Raw genomic sequence first — 15,714 nt, 5'->3', positions numbered from 1 at the left:
TTGAATCCCTTCAGCTCTCTGTGCTTCAGTTTCCTACTCTGTAAAATGAGGAAGATGAGTTGGACACAGTGGCCTCTAAGGTCCCTTCCAGCTCTTGATCTGTGATCCCATAATCTTTAAGCCAGAGGCGAAGAAAGATAACTGTCGTTATGACTTGGATGGTTGCTGAGATTAGAACTAAAACACTACATCGGAGACACATACCAGGACCCTGGCCAACAGTAAAAAGGAAGTTGATATAAAAAAGTTCATAAGAAACAAACCATTCCAGCACTTTGGATACTGGTAAATTCTGACTGGCTGCCTCGCCAGCCTCACACATCCAAGCAGTGTGGCTTTAATTTGTAGTGGAGCCCCAAGTCATGACCTTGGTCCCATGTAGTCTCAGTGAACAGAGAAGGCAGGGACACTAACTTGCATGAGACTTGCATGTCAGGTTCTGCCCAAATCAAGGACAATGTATCCCAGTTTTGGGGAACCAGCCCTTCAGTGAAGACACTGCTAGTAGGCAGCTTTCTCTGCTTTGATTTGTGCAATTTGTACATGAAATGTTTGAAGAGGGCAGGCCTGGGAAGTGTCAGATTGCTTCCCACCTCTGAAGGAGGAAGGCTTCCTGAAGGGTGTGACTTAAAGTCAGTAGATTTGAGCTGCGGATGCTTTAGTCTGGAAGGAAGGGACTGCCCAGGAGCAGTCAATCTGCCCTCTTTTACAAAATGTCTGTTTTGTGTTTGGCCCCATGCCAAGTGCTGTGGGGAACCCCGAGTCCCTGCTTTGGGGCCCAGGGGTGTGTTATATAGGAGAGATAAGCTACAAACAAGTGAATGGTTAAAATAACAATACAGGTCAGGAGTTCAGTATGGTGAGGAAACTGAGACTCAGGTTAAATGATTTGCCATGTTCACATGGAAGTAAGCATCAGAATCAGGATTTGTACCGAGGTTTCTCCTAATTGCAGACCCTTTCCAGCATGCCACTTCTGTGCCATTCTGGTAAGATGAGAGTTAATAGAGTAAATGTGAAGTCCTATACCTGGGTTTAAAAAAAATCATTTGTACAAGCATAAGGTGGGTGTCATGTGACACAGACTTAGGTGTTGCAGTGGACTTCCCACTCGGTGAAGGTCCCTAGAGTGACCTGGCCAGCCACCAAATACACATACAGCCTGAAGCTATATTCATGGAAGCATGGTCTGGAATGCATGATCCTGGGCCTCTGGACCCAGGCAGATCTCATCTGGAATCCTACACTCATTTCTGGATGTCAAGGTGGAGGGCATCTAAGGGAGACCCTCTAGGATGTTGAAGGGCCTTAAAACTGTTCTGAGCATCAGTTGAAGGAAGGGAGAATCTTTAGCCTAGATGAACTTGGGAGACAGGATAACTGTCTTCAGATATCTAAAGGACCACTGTACCAAAGACGTGATCTGCTTGGTTTCAGGGGGCAGAACTAAAAGCAGCAGAAGAAAATGGCAGAGACTTAGGCATAAGTAAGGAAAAACCTCCAACCCCTAGAGCTGTTCAGAATTGGAATAGACTGCCTGGGGAGGTAAAGCGTTCCTTGTCACAGAACACCTTCAAAGGTAGCTTAGATGATCATTGCAGGCATTGTAAATGGCATTCATATTTAGGCAGGGACTGGCCTAGGTGACTTTGAAATCTCTTTTATCACTGGAAGCATATGCTGTAATTGGGTAAATGGTGCTGGAGATGTAGGCCATGATAGAAAAAACTTATGGAGGAGTCTGCTTTAATTGGAATGAAGGGAACAGGAGAAGGAGCAGAAGAAAAGGCCAACAGTAAAATATTCAATTTTAGGCATGTTCTCACTCACTAAAGTCAGTTGGCCTTAAAGAAATTTGTGTGACTAATTCCTGATTCCCAGCAGCTGTACTGTTGGCAGGCTCAGTACACTGCCCAAAGACCAGACAACTTGAGAACCATGAAGTTGTTTGGATTCTTGGGGATGTATATTGAATATTAAGGCTAAAGCCAAAAGACACGTCATCGACCATGTTCTGTGAACTGTCTTGGCCAAAAATACTGATTTATTGGTGGTCAACCTGTTGGTGTCAGTCAACCTGGCTTGGCCTCTCCAGATTTAGCTAGACTGGTCATTGGACGATAGACAATAGCATAGATGACTGGGCCTGTGCTTGAAGCCTTTCTACCTTGATCGAGCTGACCCAAGATTGCACTCTGCTAGCATCACCGTACAGCCTTCAAGGCTGCATCTGTCTCATGATGAGGCTTTGGAGCAGTGCTTTAACAGAAACTTCAAATAATTGTAACCTTTCAAAAGTTGTTAGAAAGAATGTAGTGTTTCCCAGCTCTCTTTACAGGTTCCTAGGGCAGCTGTTTATTATCCAAGGAACATTCCAGAAAGCTGTGTCAAGACAAGGAATAGAGAATGCCCTAGGAATCTGTAAAGAGAGAGCTGTGGGCCCTGCAGAAAGGGTAGGGACTGAATGCAACTACAAAACACTCTTTATAGCAATAAAGTGGAGATATATTAATTGGTCATGGTTGGATCTTGTCACTATAATTAAAGCAATTCTACCCAAATTAATTTGCTAGTTCAGTGCTATACCAAACCACTAAGAGAGCTAGAAAAGAGAGCTTTAGAGAGCTAGAAAATCCAATAACAAAATTCATCTGGAGGAACAAAAGGTCCAAATTCTCAAGGAAAGTAATGAAAAAAAGGAGAAAGGAAGGAAGCCTATTAATACCAGATCTGAAACTGTACTTCAAAGCGATAATTGTGAAAATAATTTAGTAGTGGTTAAAAAAAAAGTAAAGTTGAAAAGTGGGACAGATTAAGTACATAACACAAAGAAGCTAATGAGCATAATAAAATTGCTAGAAAAACTGGAAAGTAGCCTGTGAGAAATTAGGTGTAGACTGAGATCTCACACCATACACTGCAAGGCGCTCCAGATGGTTGCATGACCTAGCTATGTAAAAGATCACATCAGAAACAAATTAGAGGATCGAGAACAAAAATGCCTTTCTCAGCTATGGGTAGAGGAAGAGCTTGTGGCAAGACGAGGCATAGAGAGGATCATAGAAGATAAAACGGGCAGCCTTGATGACATATGATTGGAAAGTTTTTGCACGAGCAAAATTGAGGCAGTTAAAATTAAAAGGGAAGCAGCTGAGAAAAAAAAATCTTTGCATCAAGTTTCTCTGACAGAGGTCTAAGTATCTAAGATACAAAGAGTGGATCCAAATCCATGAGGCTAACAGCTCCATTAGATAAATGGCCAACAGATATGAAAGTAAAATGTTGAATTATAAGTGAACTGTATGTAAGAGATTTGTGTTTCACATAGAATCTTTTTCCTGTTCTCCTTGATATATTGAAATTTCCTCTTTTTTTTAAGATTAAAAAAAAAAGAAAGAAAAGGGAGGGCCAGTGTTTGCCATTCTTGTAATAAAATGGCAAGTGTTATCTTTGTCTTTCACAAGATACTTTGTTTGCCAAAAAAAAAGAATTACTGTAGCAGTGGCATCTCCACCCATGTCCTCTGATGCTTCATGGTGGCATGGAAGTGACTCTTGGGCTCCTGAAAACTACAACAGCAGGGCCCAAGCTTTGGCTGGTCCTACCAGGTTGAAAAAAGCTGAGAGGACAGGGTCCTTCTGTTTGTTATCCAAAGAACATTCTAGAAAGCTGCGGTTCCGGTCAGCTTCCCTGGAGGAAGCATCCACACCAGTGGAAGCCCCAGAGCTTGACATGAGTAATAACTGGCCAGCCACTCTGTATGATGTAGTTTTCTTTGGGAGTATCCTTAGGGCTCCTGTGTAAAACCTAGGCTTGGGAGCTTGGAGCCTTGAGTTCTAACATTGCCCATGTATTCTTGATCAGTAGAAATCCACTAGGGAACGGGAAAAATAAACATTTTCACTAGGGCATCATGGATCGGGAGGTGGAAGGAATCTTTCAGGCCATCTCATCCCCCTCCCTCCCCCCCTTTTACAGGTGAAGACACTAAAGCTGAAAGTGGCAGGTGGAATTTGAACCCAGGTCTTCTGACTCTAAATCCATCACACTTAACAATGCACCATTTTCACCTAGTTAGAATCAAGATTAATGGTAAAGTGGGTATGAGAGAAGGGCCAGGCGATCAGTCAGGGCCTGGGGTCAGGCCAGTTGGTTACCTTGCACAAACCACATACTACAGTGTCTTCCTCTGGCTTCCTTTCTGTTCCTGCCTCCATACCTTCCTAGAACGTTCTCCTTCCTCTCCTCTACCTCAAAAACTCTATCACTTCCTTCAAACTTCTATGTGAAGCCAAGGTTGATCTCCTGGGTGTTAGGATCTTCTCTCACTTTCAACCAAAAAAAACCCTACATTTATTTAGTAAATATTTTATATACACTTAAATGTTATCTGTGCCATAGCATATAAACTTCTTGAGGGAAGAGGTTGTTTCATTTTTATCTGTACTCCCAGTGCCTGATGCATAGTATGAATTTCATTAACAACTGCCAATTGAGCTATAAAATTAGGGCTTAACCTACCTAACTCATGGGGTATTTGTGAGCAAATAAAAATATTGATAGGAAAATGCTTTGGAAAGCATTAAATAATAATGGTTCATTCACTCATTTGATGTACATTTGTCTGGGGGGGGTTGCTTTTCTGGAGGGGCAAAGACAGGGCAATTTGGGTTAAGTGACTTGCCCACAAGTGTTAAGTGTCTGAGGTCGGATTTGAACTCAGGTCCTCCTGATTCCAGGGCCAGTGCTCTGTTCACTGTGCCACCTAGCTGCCCCATGTTTTGCTTTTTTTTATTGAATGTTTTTCAATTCCTGGTTCTTAAACCCTATCAGCTTTCAGACTCTGTATTATTTTGTGGGTATTTACAAGAGAAGAGTAAGGCTGTAACTGAGGGCTACTCCCCACAACTGGAGGGGTTTTTTAATAAGCATATTTTACCGTGATTTAATAACAGTTCCTGTGCCACCTCATGGTGCCAAAATGGCCCTGGGTTCTTGAAGACTGAGCTTGTAGAGCAGTCTCTAGTATGGCTACTAAGCTGAAAAGGCCTTAAGTATGGACCCAGGCATAGACTTGATCTCTTTGGCTTAAGGGCCAGTCTAGCTAAACCACAAGAAGCTCATCACCAGTTTGGCTGTAGGATGATGATGTTTTTGGTCAGGAGAATTCACAAAGACCATCGCTAAGATGTAGACACAGTGTAGTGGCCTGTCTTGGTGGAAGAAGTACTCTGGGGCGGCCAGGTAGCACAGCGAGTAAGAGCACCAGCTCCAGTGTTGAGAAGACCTGGAGATCGAATCCCGGGCTCAGACACTTAGCACCCACCCAGAAACACCTGGCCGTGTAACCTTGAGCAAGTTACTTAACCCCAGTTGCTTAGGGGCGGCCAGGTGGCTCAGCGAGTAAGAGTACCAGCTCCAGTGTCGGGATGACCTGGATCAAATCCGGGCTCAGATACTCAGCACCACACCTAGAAATAACCGGCCGTGTAACCTTGAGCAAGTTACTTAACCCTGAAAAAAAAAAAAGTACTCTGAAGAAATCAGGTCCCTGAAGCATCATAGTAAGTGTTCTATCAGCTGACATTTTTGAAGTGCTTTGTAGTTACAGAGCACTCAACATCTGTTGCCTCATTGGAGGACAGACATCTCATAGATGATGGGATTTTATTTGGGATTTGAGGAAAGCCAGGAGACAGAGATGAGGAGGGAGAACATTGCAGGCATGGGGACAGCCAGTTGGCCAGTGTCACTGAGTCACAGAACACATGGTGGGGAGGAAGGCATAATAAACCTGGAAAGGACCAGGTGGTGAAGATCTTTGAATGCCAGGTAGAGGGTTTTATATTCGAAGTATGGGGAACCACTGGAGGTGATTGAATAAGGGGATAGCATCTTCAGGTTTATACCTGAGGGAGATTAATTTGACAGCTGAATGGAGGAGAAACCAGAGGCAGGCAGAGCCACCTGCTGGTTGTTACAATAATCTAGGCTTGGGTGGTGAGGCCCCGCACAAGAGGGGTAATGGTGTCAGAGGAAGGAGAACTTGACAACAGCTTGGGAGAGAGTGAGGGGTTTAAGGATGGCATCTGGATTGTGCGCCTGGGTGCCTGGCAAGAGTGGTGCCGTGGACAACCGTAATTGGGAAGAACTGGGAAAGATAACGAGTTTAGTTTGGAACATGTTTCTTTTTCTTTTCAGGTTGTTACAGTGACAGAATATGGAGCCTTTGTCAAAATTCCAGGCTGCAAAAAGCAAGGTATGTGTCTGAAATGAGAAATTCACCCCACCACCTTTTATCCTATTCTACCCTAGCTGTGGATCATGAATTTTCTGACAGCTGACAGGCATCACAGAGGCCTCCAGTGTTCATGGTTGGATATCTTAGAACATTCAAACAGTGACAAGTCTTGAATAAAATTGAAAAATTGTGGCCATCTCAGGAGGACAAGCTGCCTATCTGAGTAACAACTGGAATATCGAGTCATTGGAATGTGGATTGCGGAATATTAGAATGTGTATTGGAGATTGTTTTCCCACATGCAGAAATAAGTCATAATCAATCAGCATTTATTACATGCCTACTATGTGCTAGGCACTGGCCCTACAAACATAAAATCGTGCTGTTCTTACTCTCATAGAGCTTACACTGTGTTGGAAGAACTATGTGGATGTGTGAGTATGTTCAAAGTAAACACAAAGTCATTGGTCAAGGAGGTGGGGAGGAGCTTGTCTGATGCCCCCTGCCCAGTGCCAGCCGTCTTTACTCCTTAGCATGCCCATTACCACTTGGTCTGATGCTCTTTCTCCATCTTCATGGTGTAGTTGTGCTAGTGAGTGGGGCTGACCTGCCTCGTCTCACTCAGCCATCTTGCCCTTCTTAACTTCTCTGCATCCAGCACAGTACCAAGTACATGGTAACCCCTGATTCAATTCTTGTTGAGTGATTGTTTAATTTCCTGTGAAATGGGAATGATAATATTTGTACTACTTTTGTCACTGGATCGTTTGTGACTAAATTGCTTTTTAAAGGACTATACAAATGTGAAGTATTGTTACGAGCCTTCAAGAAAACCGACCTAAGATGGCTGAAGCAGGACGGATCATTCACCCCACTAGCTGGTAGCAAAGCCATGATGAGAACCAAGTCCCCGCCTCCCTCCATGGTGCTCTTTAACACAAGGCCACATTGTCTTTTCTCAGGACTGTATGAATCAGTGAGATGATGGGCAGGAAAGCACTTTGGAAACAGCAGAGTACTCTACAATGTAATTCGGGGCTGAACTGGAGTTAAAATCGGGCTCTCTATTCATTATACTTGGTGTTTTGCCACACGGCCTCTTGGTCAGAAGACACAGGTTCTGCAGCACAAGCTGCAAAGTAATGTGGCCATGATGATTCCACAGGATTCTTCCCCTACAATCTTTGTTCTTTCCTTTGAACTGATGGAATGATATTGTTCAGCCCTGAACCCAAGGCCTTCTAAGTAGAACATGTCAGCTCTGGTCAGAGCCTATTTCCCAGCATCTTTCCTAGGATAGGCAGCCAGTAAGCAAGAATGAAGTTTCCCACTTTTGTTTTGTTTTGTTTTCCAGTAAAATTGAATGAGATAAAACTGTGTAGGCCATTGAGGACAAGCCAGTCTGTTCATTTACCTGCTGCTGCTGCCCCTTCCTGCCTGCCCTACACTGATATATAGGAGAATCTTAGGAGAAGCTGGTCCTGATACGTTTTGGTTCAGTTGGGGGAGGGAGGGAACATGGTGGAGAAGAGCCAACTTCCAGGGAGTTAATTTACAGCACAGATTTGCAGCAAGGTGCCTTTGTCATTTATCCAAATCTGGCTGCCTGGGGGTGAATCTCTGCAGGACAGGACAGCTGGACTCCAGGAGATGAGCACTTAACTAGAAACTCAGTGAGTCCTAATCCTTGGGTCTGCCACCAATTTATTTTGTCACTCTGAGTAATTACTTCCTCACTTCGTCCCTTATGATTCTCCCCTTTTATAGACAGAGAAGCAAGTGCCTTGTTCACAGGGCTGGACTAAGAAATCACTCTTCGGCAAAGCCCAGAGCGAGTCTTCCTTTTCAGCACTGTTGCTGTCCCATAGACTTCTCTGTTATTGGGTATATGACCCTTTCCTGTCATAGGGGTGCCAGACCTCAAAGAGGTAGAGCTCCAGTCTTCAAGGAGCTTCCACCTCAATGGACGCTGGGTTAGAACCACTGGGGTAAAAGTGGCCGTTTTTCTCCTGTGGGAGAGCTCCAGCAATACTGCATTTCATTCATGTGCCCTCAATGGCACCTTCTCTGGAAGGTCAGAAGAGGAAATTGAGCCCTAAAGATAAGAGCTGACCACTAGGTGGCGCCATAGTGCAGAGTGCAGGGCCTGGAGTCAGGAAGACTCCTCTTGTTGCATCTGGCCTCAGACCCTTAACTAGCTGTGTGATCCTGGGCAAGTCACTTAACCCTGTTTGTCTCAGTTTCCTCATTTGTAAAATGAGCTGGAGAAGGAAATGGCAAGCCACTTCAGTGTCTTTGCCAAGAAAATCCTAAATGGAGTCATGAAGAGTTGGGCACAACTGAAAAAATGAAACGACAGTAGAGAAGGGTGGACTCTCATCTGGACAACTTTCTGACTGGAAGCACGGTTTAACAGTCCAGATTGATCCTTTTCTGTTCCATTGCTGATGAAGTGGTGAAGGAAATTAACCTTAACTGAGTTTTGCAGTCAGGAGAGCCTTCATGTCAGTGAAGCAGATTCTTTTGTGTCTGGACTGAAAAACTGCAAGAATTTCTCCAGGTTGTCTGAATGCATTTTAACAGGCACTCAGGTCGATACCTTGTACCAGTGTGGGTTTATTACACCCATGAGTGGTCTAAGCCTGCTCTTCAGACGTGTAGACAAGAGACAGTGTCAGAAGCTTAAACAGAGGAGCCTCTGAAGAATTCTTCTCTGCTGGAAACAAAGTAGATGCCTGTCGACTGGAGACTAATTGGAAAGATGGTAGGGCAGGAATGTTATTGTGCTGTAAGAAGCGATGAAAGTGATGAGTACTGGAAAGACATAGGTGAACTGATGCAAAGTGAAGTGAGCAGAACCAAGGACAGTGTACGAGATGATAACAGCAGTGTGAATGGAAAGAACTAACGTGGCAGGTCAGAACTTAAAATGTAACCAAAAAATAAATTTAAAAGGAAACTAAGCTATCCTGAGTATTATAAATATTCAAATAAACTACAGAGTACCTATGAAGGAAGATTCTATCCACTTTCAGAGAAAGTGCTGATAAATAGAAGTATACACATAGGATATGTGTGTGTGTGTGTATGTATGTAAAATGGTGGCCTCCTCTGGGATGGGGAGGGACAAAGGCAGACAGTTCAGATCTTAAAATGTAACCAAAAAAATGAAATTTTAAAAAAAGGACTAAAGCAAAATCATCAAAAACTGAATAATATGAAATTACAATGAGCAAACTCAATCAAAGATATAAGAAGATGCCTCCCTCTACTTATTTTTACAGGTAAGAGACATTGGATATAGAACTCTGCATATGTCAGACTTGATCAATATATTGGTTAATTTTGTTGAACTCTTGGGTTTTTTAAATTCTTTCTTATAAGGGGTGGCTTTCTGGGAGGGAGAGAAAAGAGGAATATATTGGAAAATGTAGGTAATATAAGAACAAATATCAATGCAAATTTTTTAAAGAATTCTGTTCCACCTAAGTCATCAAACATTTTACTTTATTCCTTTCCTGTCTTTGAGGGCTAATACTTTTCTCTGAATTCCTCTGTGGTCACAGACAGCACATAATTAGATGCCCTTGTGGTATAAGATCACATTGGTTTTCCTTTGTGCTTTCCCCATTGACTAGGGATGTAGCAGGCCTACATTAAATGTTTCCCTTTTCTGTTTCAAGGCCTGGTCCATCGAACCCACATGTCATCCTGTCGAGTGGACAAGCCCTCAGAGATAGTGGATGTCGGTGACAAAGTGTGGGTGAAGCTCATCGGCCGGGAGGTAAAATTCTGTGCCTTTTCCACAAGTGAACAGGAATGTAAAGAAATAGGAAGAATAATGACTTGATTCTCAGCTGAAGCTGGCAGACTGATCATCTTCCCAGAGGGGGTGGTTTTGCTTTGGAGCTATGCCACTGTCATGTCTTCTTCTTTCCAACCTCAGCAAAACTGTTTCCATTTCCACACCAAAAAGATTGGGTGTGTTTACTTACCTTGGAAGTTCACTGACTCTTTAGGTTTGAAGGAATCTTGGAAAGTTCTTTGATCCATTTCTTCTTTATCCAGGCAAAACTTCCAGAGTTTTGCAAATAAATAGTGAATTCCGTTAGCTCCAAACCCCCCCCCCCAAACCCAAACCTATTACTAGTCTATCCTTCCCCCAGGAATTAAATAAATGAGTATTTGCTGCCACTCCAATCCCCCACCCCACCCCCAGCTTATGCCATGGACCTGAGCATTACTAGGCTAGCCCATTTCACAGCTGACTCTGACTAAGTCTGGATAATATAAGTCATTAGTCAAATATTTCTGGTGGTCTGTGGAAGGGCTAGTTGCCCAGGGAGTTTAAGACAAGCTTATATACTAGCTAAAGAGACCAGACATATACTCAAAGGAACAATTAGATCACAAGGCAGTGGGAATCTGAGTGCCCATTGTAGAGTACAGACAGTAAATCTAGTCACCTTGAGCTAAATTGACATCAGTCAAGATCCTAGGATCCCAAATTTAGAGCTGAAAAGGACCTTAAAAGACCATGTGGTCCAACCCCCTCATTTTGCAGGTCCAGAGAGGTTGCTGAAGGTTATGTAGATAGGAATCAGCAGAGTCCAGATTCAAATTCAGGTTCTTTGATTACAGATCCACTGTGGTTATCATAGTATCACCCAGTGGGCATGATTGGACCATGCGACCCTTGGCAGATTTTGGCAGTGGTAGAAAAGAATCTCCCTAGTTATCTATAGAAGAATATCTAAGTACTTGCCCTTCCTTGAGAGGCATAGTGGAAGGCAGAAAGAGCATTGGCTTAGGAGTCCAAGGACCTGGGTTCAAATCCTCCCTCTGATGCTTACTCCCTGTATCATAACCTTAGGCAAATCACTCAACCTTCCTGAACCTCAGTTTCATTACCTGTAGAATGAGGAGGTTGGTCTAGTTGGTTTCTGAGGTCCCTTGTAGCTCTAGCCCCCCGATTCTACTTTCTTTTTCTTAAAAATTAAATTTTTTAATGTAAACTTTGTCATCAGCAAACATCTGAAGATACCAAGGACAGGGAAGAAGGTTGTATAAGAAACTGTAAATTTCTATTCCATATAGTTTTTTAAAATTATAGATATTTATTTATTTATTGAGGTAGTAACAGAATTACTGTGTCCTTATCTGTGTTCCTTTTTTTCTTCAATACATTTAAAAAATGTTTTATTGCTGCTTCCGTTTCTATCACTAGCTGCTAACTCACCTCCCCACCAATAGGAAACCTCCCCTTGTTACAAATATGTATAGTCAAGCAAAAGAAATCAAGACATTGATCATGTCCGAGAACATGTGTCTTACTCCGTGCCTGCTTTCCAGCCTTCTCCTCTCTTCCTTCCCTGCAGGACCCTGTCTCTTCAGTTAGGGTAGTCTTTTCTTGTCTCTGAGCATGCCATAGGTTCCCAGCTTTATGCATTTGCTCACCTTATCCTTCCATTCTTTCATGCCCTCCTTCATCCCCTCCATATGTCTAAGTCCTACCCTGCCTTCAAGGCCTAGTTCAAGCTCTGAGATCTCAGTGACAGCTCCCTCCCCCAAGCCCTTGTAGCCTTTACTCTGCCATTCACTTGACTCTTAATGTAGACTACCCAATGTTACTTTATGTGTGTGCTCTTCTCAGCCAGACAGTAGCTTCTTGGGAGGCAGAGGTGGTTTCTTGCACCACTTTGTATACTGGCCTCCCCAGTCCCACCCATCCAGCAGTGCCCACCCACCCCCACCCCCCCATCTCCCCGCCATCAGCAGATGCTTTTGATGATCGTTATTTAGATGAGTGTACTCTCCCAAGCAGTCTGCAGGCTGTCTCCATCACTAGTAAGTCTCTTGGATGTGGTTGAGCTCTTTGTGATGACTCTGCTTTTGCTTCCTGCAGATGAAAGATGACAAGGTTAAGCTGTCCCTTTCCATGAAGGTTGTCAACCAAGGGACTGGGAAAGACCTTGACCCCAACAACATCATTACTGAGTAAGTCCAGTGGTTTATTAGGTCAAAAAAAATCTAGCCTCCCTTTTGAGCCCCTTTCTGTCTTTTGCCTCAGGTAGCTGACAAATATTTATTTGTCTTTGTGATCCTGCCCTTTGCCTCTAGCCGAGATACATTAACCATATCTGTGACTATGATTTGAGGACCTGATAGTCTTTTTTTTTTTTTTTTGCTTTTGCTTTTTGGAGGGGAAGATAGGGCAATTGGGGTTAAGTGAATTGCCCAACGGCTAGTTTCATGTTAAGTGTCTGAGACCAGATTTGAACTCAGGTTCTCCTGACTTCAGGGCCGGCGCTCTAATCACTGTGCCACCTAGCCGCCCCAAGGACCTGACAGTCTTAAGACAGTCAAGAAGGGAATTAAGGCCCATGTGTACTGAGGGCACTGTAGCCAAATACAGCACCTCAGACACTCAATCTCTGACCTTAGTCTAGGAGTGAAAAACTTTTTCACCCAGATGGGGGGGGAGGGAGTAGCACTCTTATATAATATTACCTTCTGTGTTTTCAGCCCTACCTTAGGTCTACTTAGGAATTAAGTGTTTAACTCCCAGACATCCTCCTGAAGCAAGGTCCTTAACTGTTTTTGTGTCCTAGACCCTTTGGGCAGGCTGGTGAAGTCTATAGGCTTTTCTCAAAATAATCTTTTTAAATCCATGAAATATAATGCACAGAATTATGCAGGAAACCAATTCTATTGAAATAAAGATATGCTATTTTTCCCTTCCAAGATTACAGCCACACTGAAATCTGTACATAGATCCCAAACTGGGAACACCTTCCCCTGAGAGTGGATAGGAGGCTAAGGGCTTACTCTGACTCTAGGTCTGCAGCTCCATCTGAATTTCTGTGTCCTCACTGTATATGATTAAGCCATAGACTTCATAAGGGGATACACAGACCCAGAATGCCTGCCCTCTCTCCCATTCGTAGAGTGAACATAAAGTTCCAGGGCACCCAGGCTCCTCCCATGATGGTTTGTACTTTGCGCTGGAGTCTCTGCTGGGTCTTCCCTGCATCTTTTTTGAAGATTTTCTGAAGCAGCGGGACTCTCTGGCCAGTCCTGGAGCAGTGTGATGATTCCACTGATTTGGGGTCAGAGGCCATGGCTCTCCTATTTATTGCCCATGTCATCAGCACTTCATTACTTTCCTTCTCTGGACCTTAGTTCCTCTGTGTAGAAAAATATCAGTTGGACTAGATAATCTGCAGATGACTTTCCAGTTCTAAATCCTATGAGTATGAATACATTGGTGACTGGAATTATTCCTTCCTCTCCCATTAAACCCTAGCCATGTGCTGTCCCATATGTAGGTGGACGGCTCCAGTCGTTTACTCCTTTGCTGAACGGTCCCACCGACTCCTTCCTGCCTCAGGGGAGCCATTTGGTTGCCCCAGTTACTGTGATAACACTTGGGTTAAATTGCTTTGTGTTTGGGGATTTTCATGTGCCTCCTGATGATTTTCCTACTTCTCCATTTTTTGGTAGTGCTGGGTATAGGCAGATTACATGCCAGTTAGAGTAGAAACCCATTATAAGTCAGGGCTCTGGGGATGTGATTTACACCTAGGCCACAGGTTAACTGTGTGCTCCTCAATCACCTTCCCTTTCTAGAGCTACAGTTGAGGTAGCCACATGAAGCAGTGAGGTTTATCAGAGATGCCCTTATAAGGGCAAACCAAGGAAGATAAAAGACCACCTCTATTTCTTGTCATAATGACAGAAACTGGGAAGGGCTCCCAGGGTTCAGGCAGGGGGCTTCTTGCATGCAGCCTGCTATAAACAGTAGCATTTCAGCAAGCATGTAGTGAGCACCTACCCTATCTAGCAAACATGCAGTCCCTGATCTTGGAGTCTATAATCTTGTGCTCTAAGAAAGGTGTGTGGTGGCAAAGAAAAAGTGACTAAGAACAGACATCCAACTGGGGCAGTCCTGGAGGAGGGACTGTTGGTTAGTTGGGTTTTGAAAGGTTTGTGGGTTTAAGCACATAAAACAAGGAAACAGCTATATTCTGGTGGGCCAGCCTGGTGGGGCACAGAGGCAGAAAATCAACTGGTCTGTTTGGAAAATGGCAAGTTGTCCAATTTGTGTAGCAAGAGGAGATGACATATTTGCTTGATTAAATTTTGAGTATTATGTGGGGGAAATTATTTGGCCTGCAATCTATCAGAATCCAGAGTCTTGAATTTGGTTATACTGAATATTTTCTGACCTATGATTTGAAATGATTCTAGCTAAATTTGACAAAGCAAGTGAAGAGGGTTTGTTTCATTCTTTGTACTTGTATTCCCAGTACCATGCACATAATAAGTGCCCTATAATTATTTGTTGATTGACTGATTACTTGAAACAGAGACCAGAGAAATGTAAATGAGCTACACTGGTAGAGACCTGGGAATTATGCTTGATCCTCAAGTTTGTATTCAGGGAGTGAGCTAAGCTCTACCTTTTATTTTGAGAGAATTATTTCCTGTGGGCCCATACCAGACATCTGACCTCATTCCTGTATCAGTCTGTCCCAGGGCAGAAGACAAGAATCTGAGGAGGCTGGAACCAGAATGCTGAGCAGAGCTAATGAAGGGGGCCTTTTCCAAAATCCTCTTGCATTGTTGTTCAGAGCTTCAGGTTTCTTTACCAGAAAACAAACAACAAAAAACTTTGTTCCCTATTCAAGTGCTTGACCGAGACCTATGAAACAAGTAGTTTTGTATCACAGATAATGATTTTTACCTACATTGCACTGGGGTACATGCCTCCTATGCTAAGATGTGATGCACTGGGCCTGAGGGTGCTGAAAGATTTCAGTGGCTCAGGAATCACACTTAATGCCATAGCTCATAGTAAAGGAGAGGCCAGAGGAGGCCACTGGTGCTGATGCCATTCTCTCTTTGGCTGGCGAGCAAAGAGGCTTTCCAATCAAGAAGCTCATCACTTCCACCTCCCACAAGGCCTCCTCTGGCCTGCCCCCTGTCATCTGTTATTTTGGCATATGGTTCCGTTTGAGATGTGCTGGCCTCTTAAGTTGTGGCAAATTGGGTCATACTGCCTCTGTCGTTTACTAGCAAAGAGGCTAGAATCCACAAAACTTTCCAGCTCATTCTCTTGAGAGAACCACAGTAAATGTTAATCCTGCTTCATTTCAGCCAAGAAGAGAGGCGGAAGAGGTCCTTCAAGGACTACACAGGGCAGAAGATCACCCTCGAGGCTGTCCTGAACACGACCTGCAAGAAGTGTGGCTGCAGAGGTAGGGGGGCTTACATTGCACCTGTTATCTGCCACATCCCATACCACCTTTTCCCACCTCCCTCTCTTCTCCCTTCCTCCCTCTCTGTGTCTCTGTGTTCCTTGGCATGGTTTTTCCATATCTCTTGGCTCTTATCAGTTCTCTCTCCTCCCTTTCCTCTCTGTCTCTTTCTCTTCCTTCCCTCCCTCTCTTTCTTTCTCTCTTCCTCCCTCT

General features: G+C 43.7%; 1 protein-coding gene across 8 annotated transcripts in view; it reads left to right on the top strand.

The window, feature by feature from the left end:
• ZCCHC17 (zinc finger CCHC-type containing 17) overlaps nucleotides 1–15,714 on the top strand; it is a 45,545-nt gene that overhangs the window by 13,774 nt on the left and 16,057 nt on the right. For all 8 annotated transcript variants that reach the window (XM_069078484.1, XM_069078490.1, XM_069078485.1 and 5 more), the window contains 4 exons: nucleotides 6,202–6,259; nucleotides 9,925–10,025; nucleotides 12,147–12,238; nucleotides 15,401–15,501. In XM_069078484.1, coding sequence (XP_068934585.1) covers nucleotides 6,202–6,259; nucleotides 9,925–10,025; nucleotides 12,147–12,238; nucleotides 15,401–15,501 — 352 coding nt within the window. The remainder of the gene's footprint in view (nucleotides 1–6,201; nucleotides 6,260–9,924; nucleotides 10,026–12,146; nucleotides 12,239–15,400; nucleotides 15,502–15,714) is intronic.

Source organism: Petaurus breviceps, unplaced genomic scaffold (genome assembly GCF_028583685.1).
Source record: "Petaurus breviceps papuanus isolate PSGF00001 unplaced genomic scaffold, PetGlider_PUasm1.0 91041, whole genome shotgun sequence".
NCBI lineage: Eukaryota > Metazoa > Chordata > Mammalia > Diprotodontia > Petauridae > Petaurus > Petaurus breviceps.
Note: the sequence above shows the minus strand (reverse complement) of the source record. Positions and strands in the feature narration are given on the sequence as shown.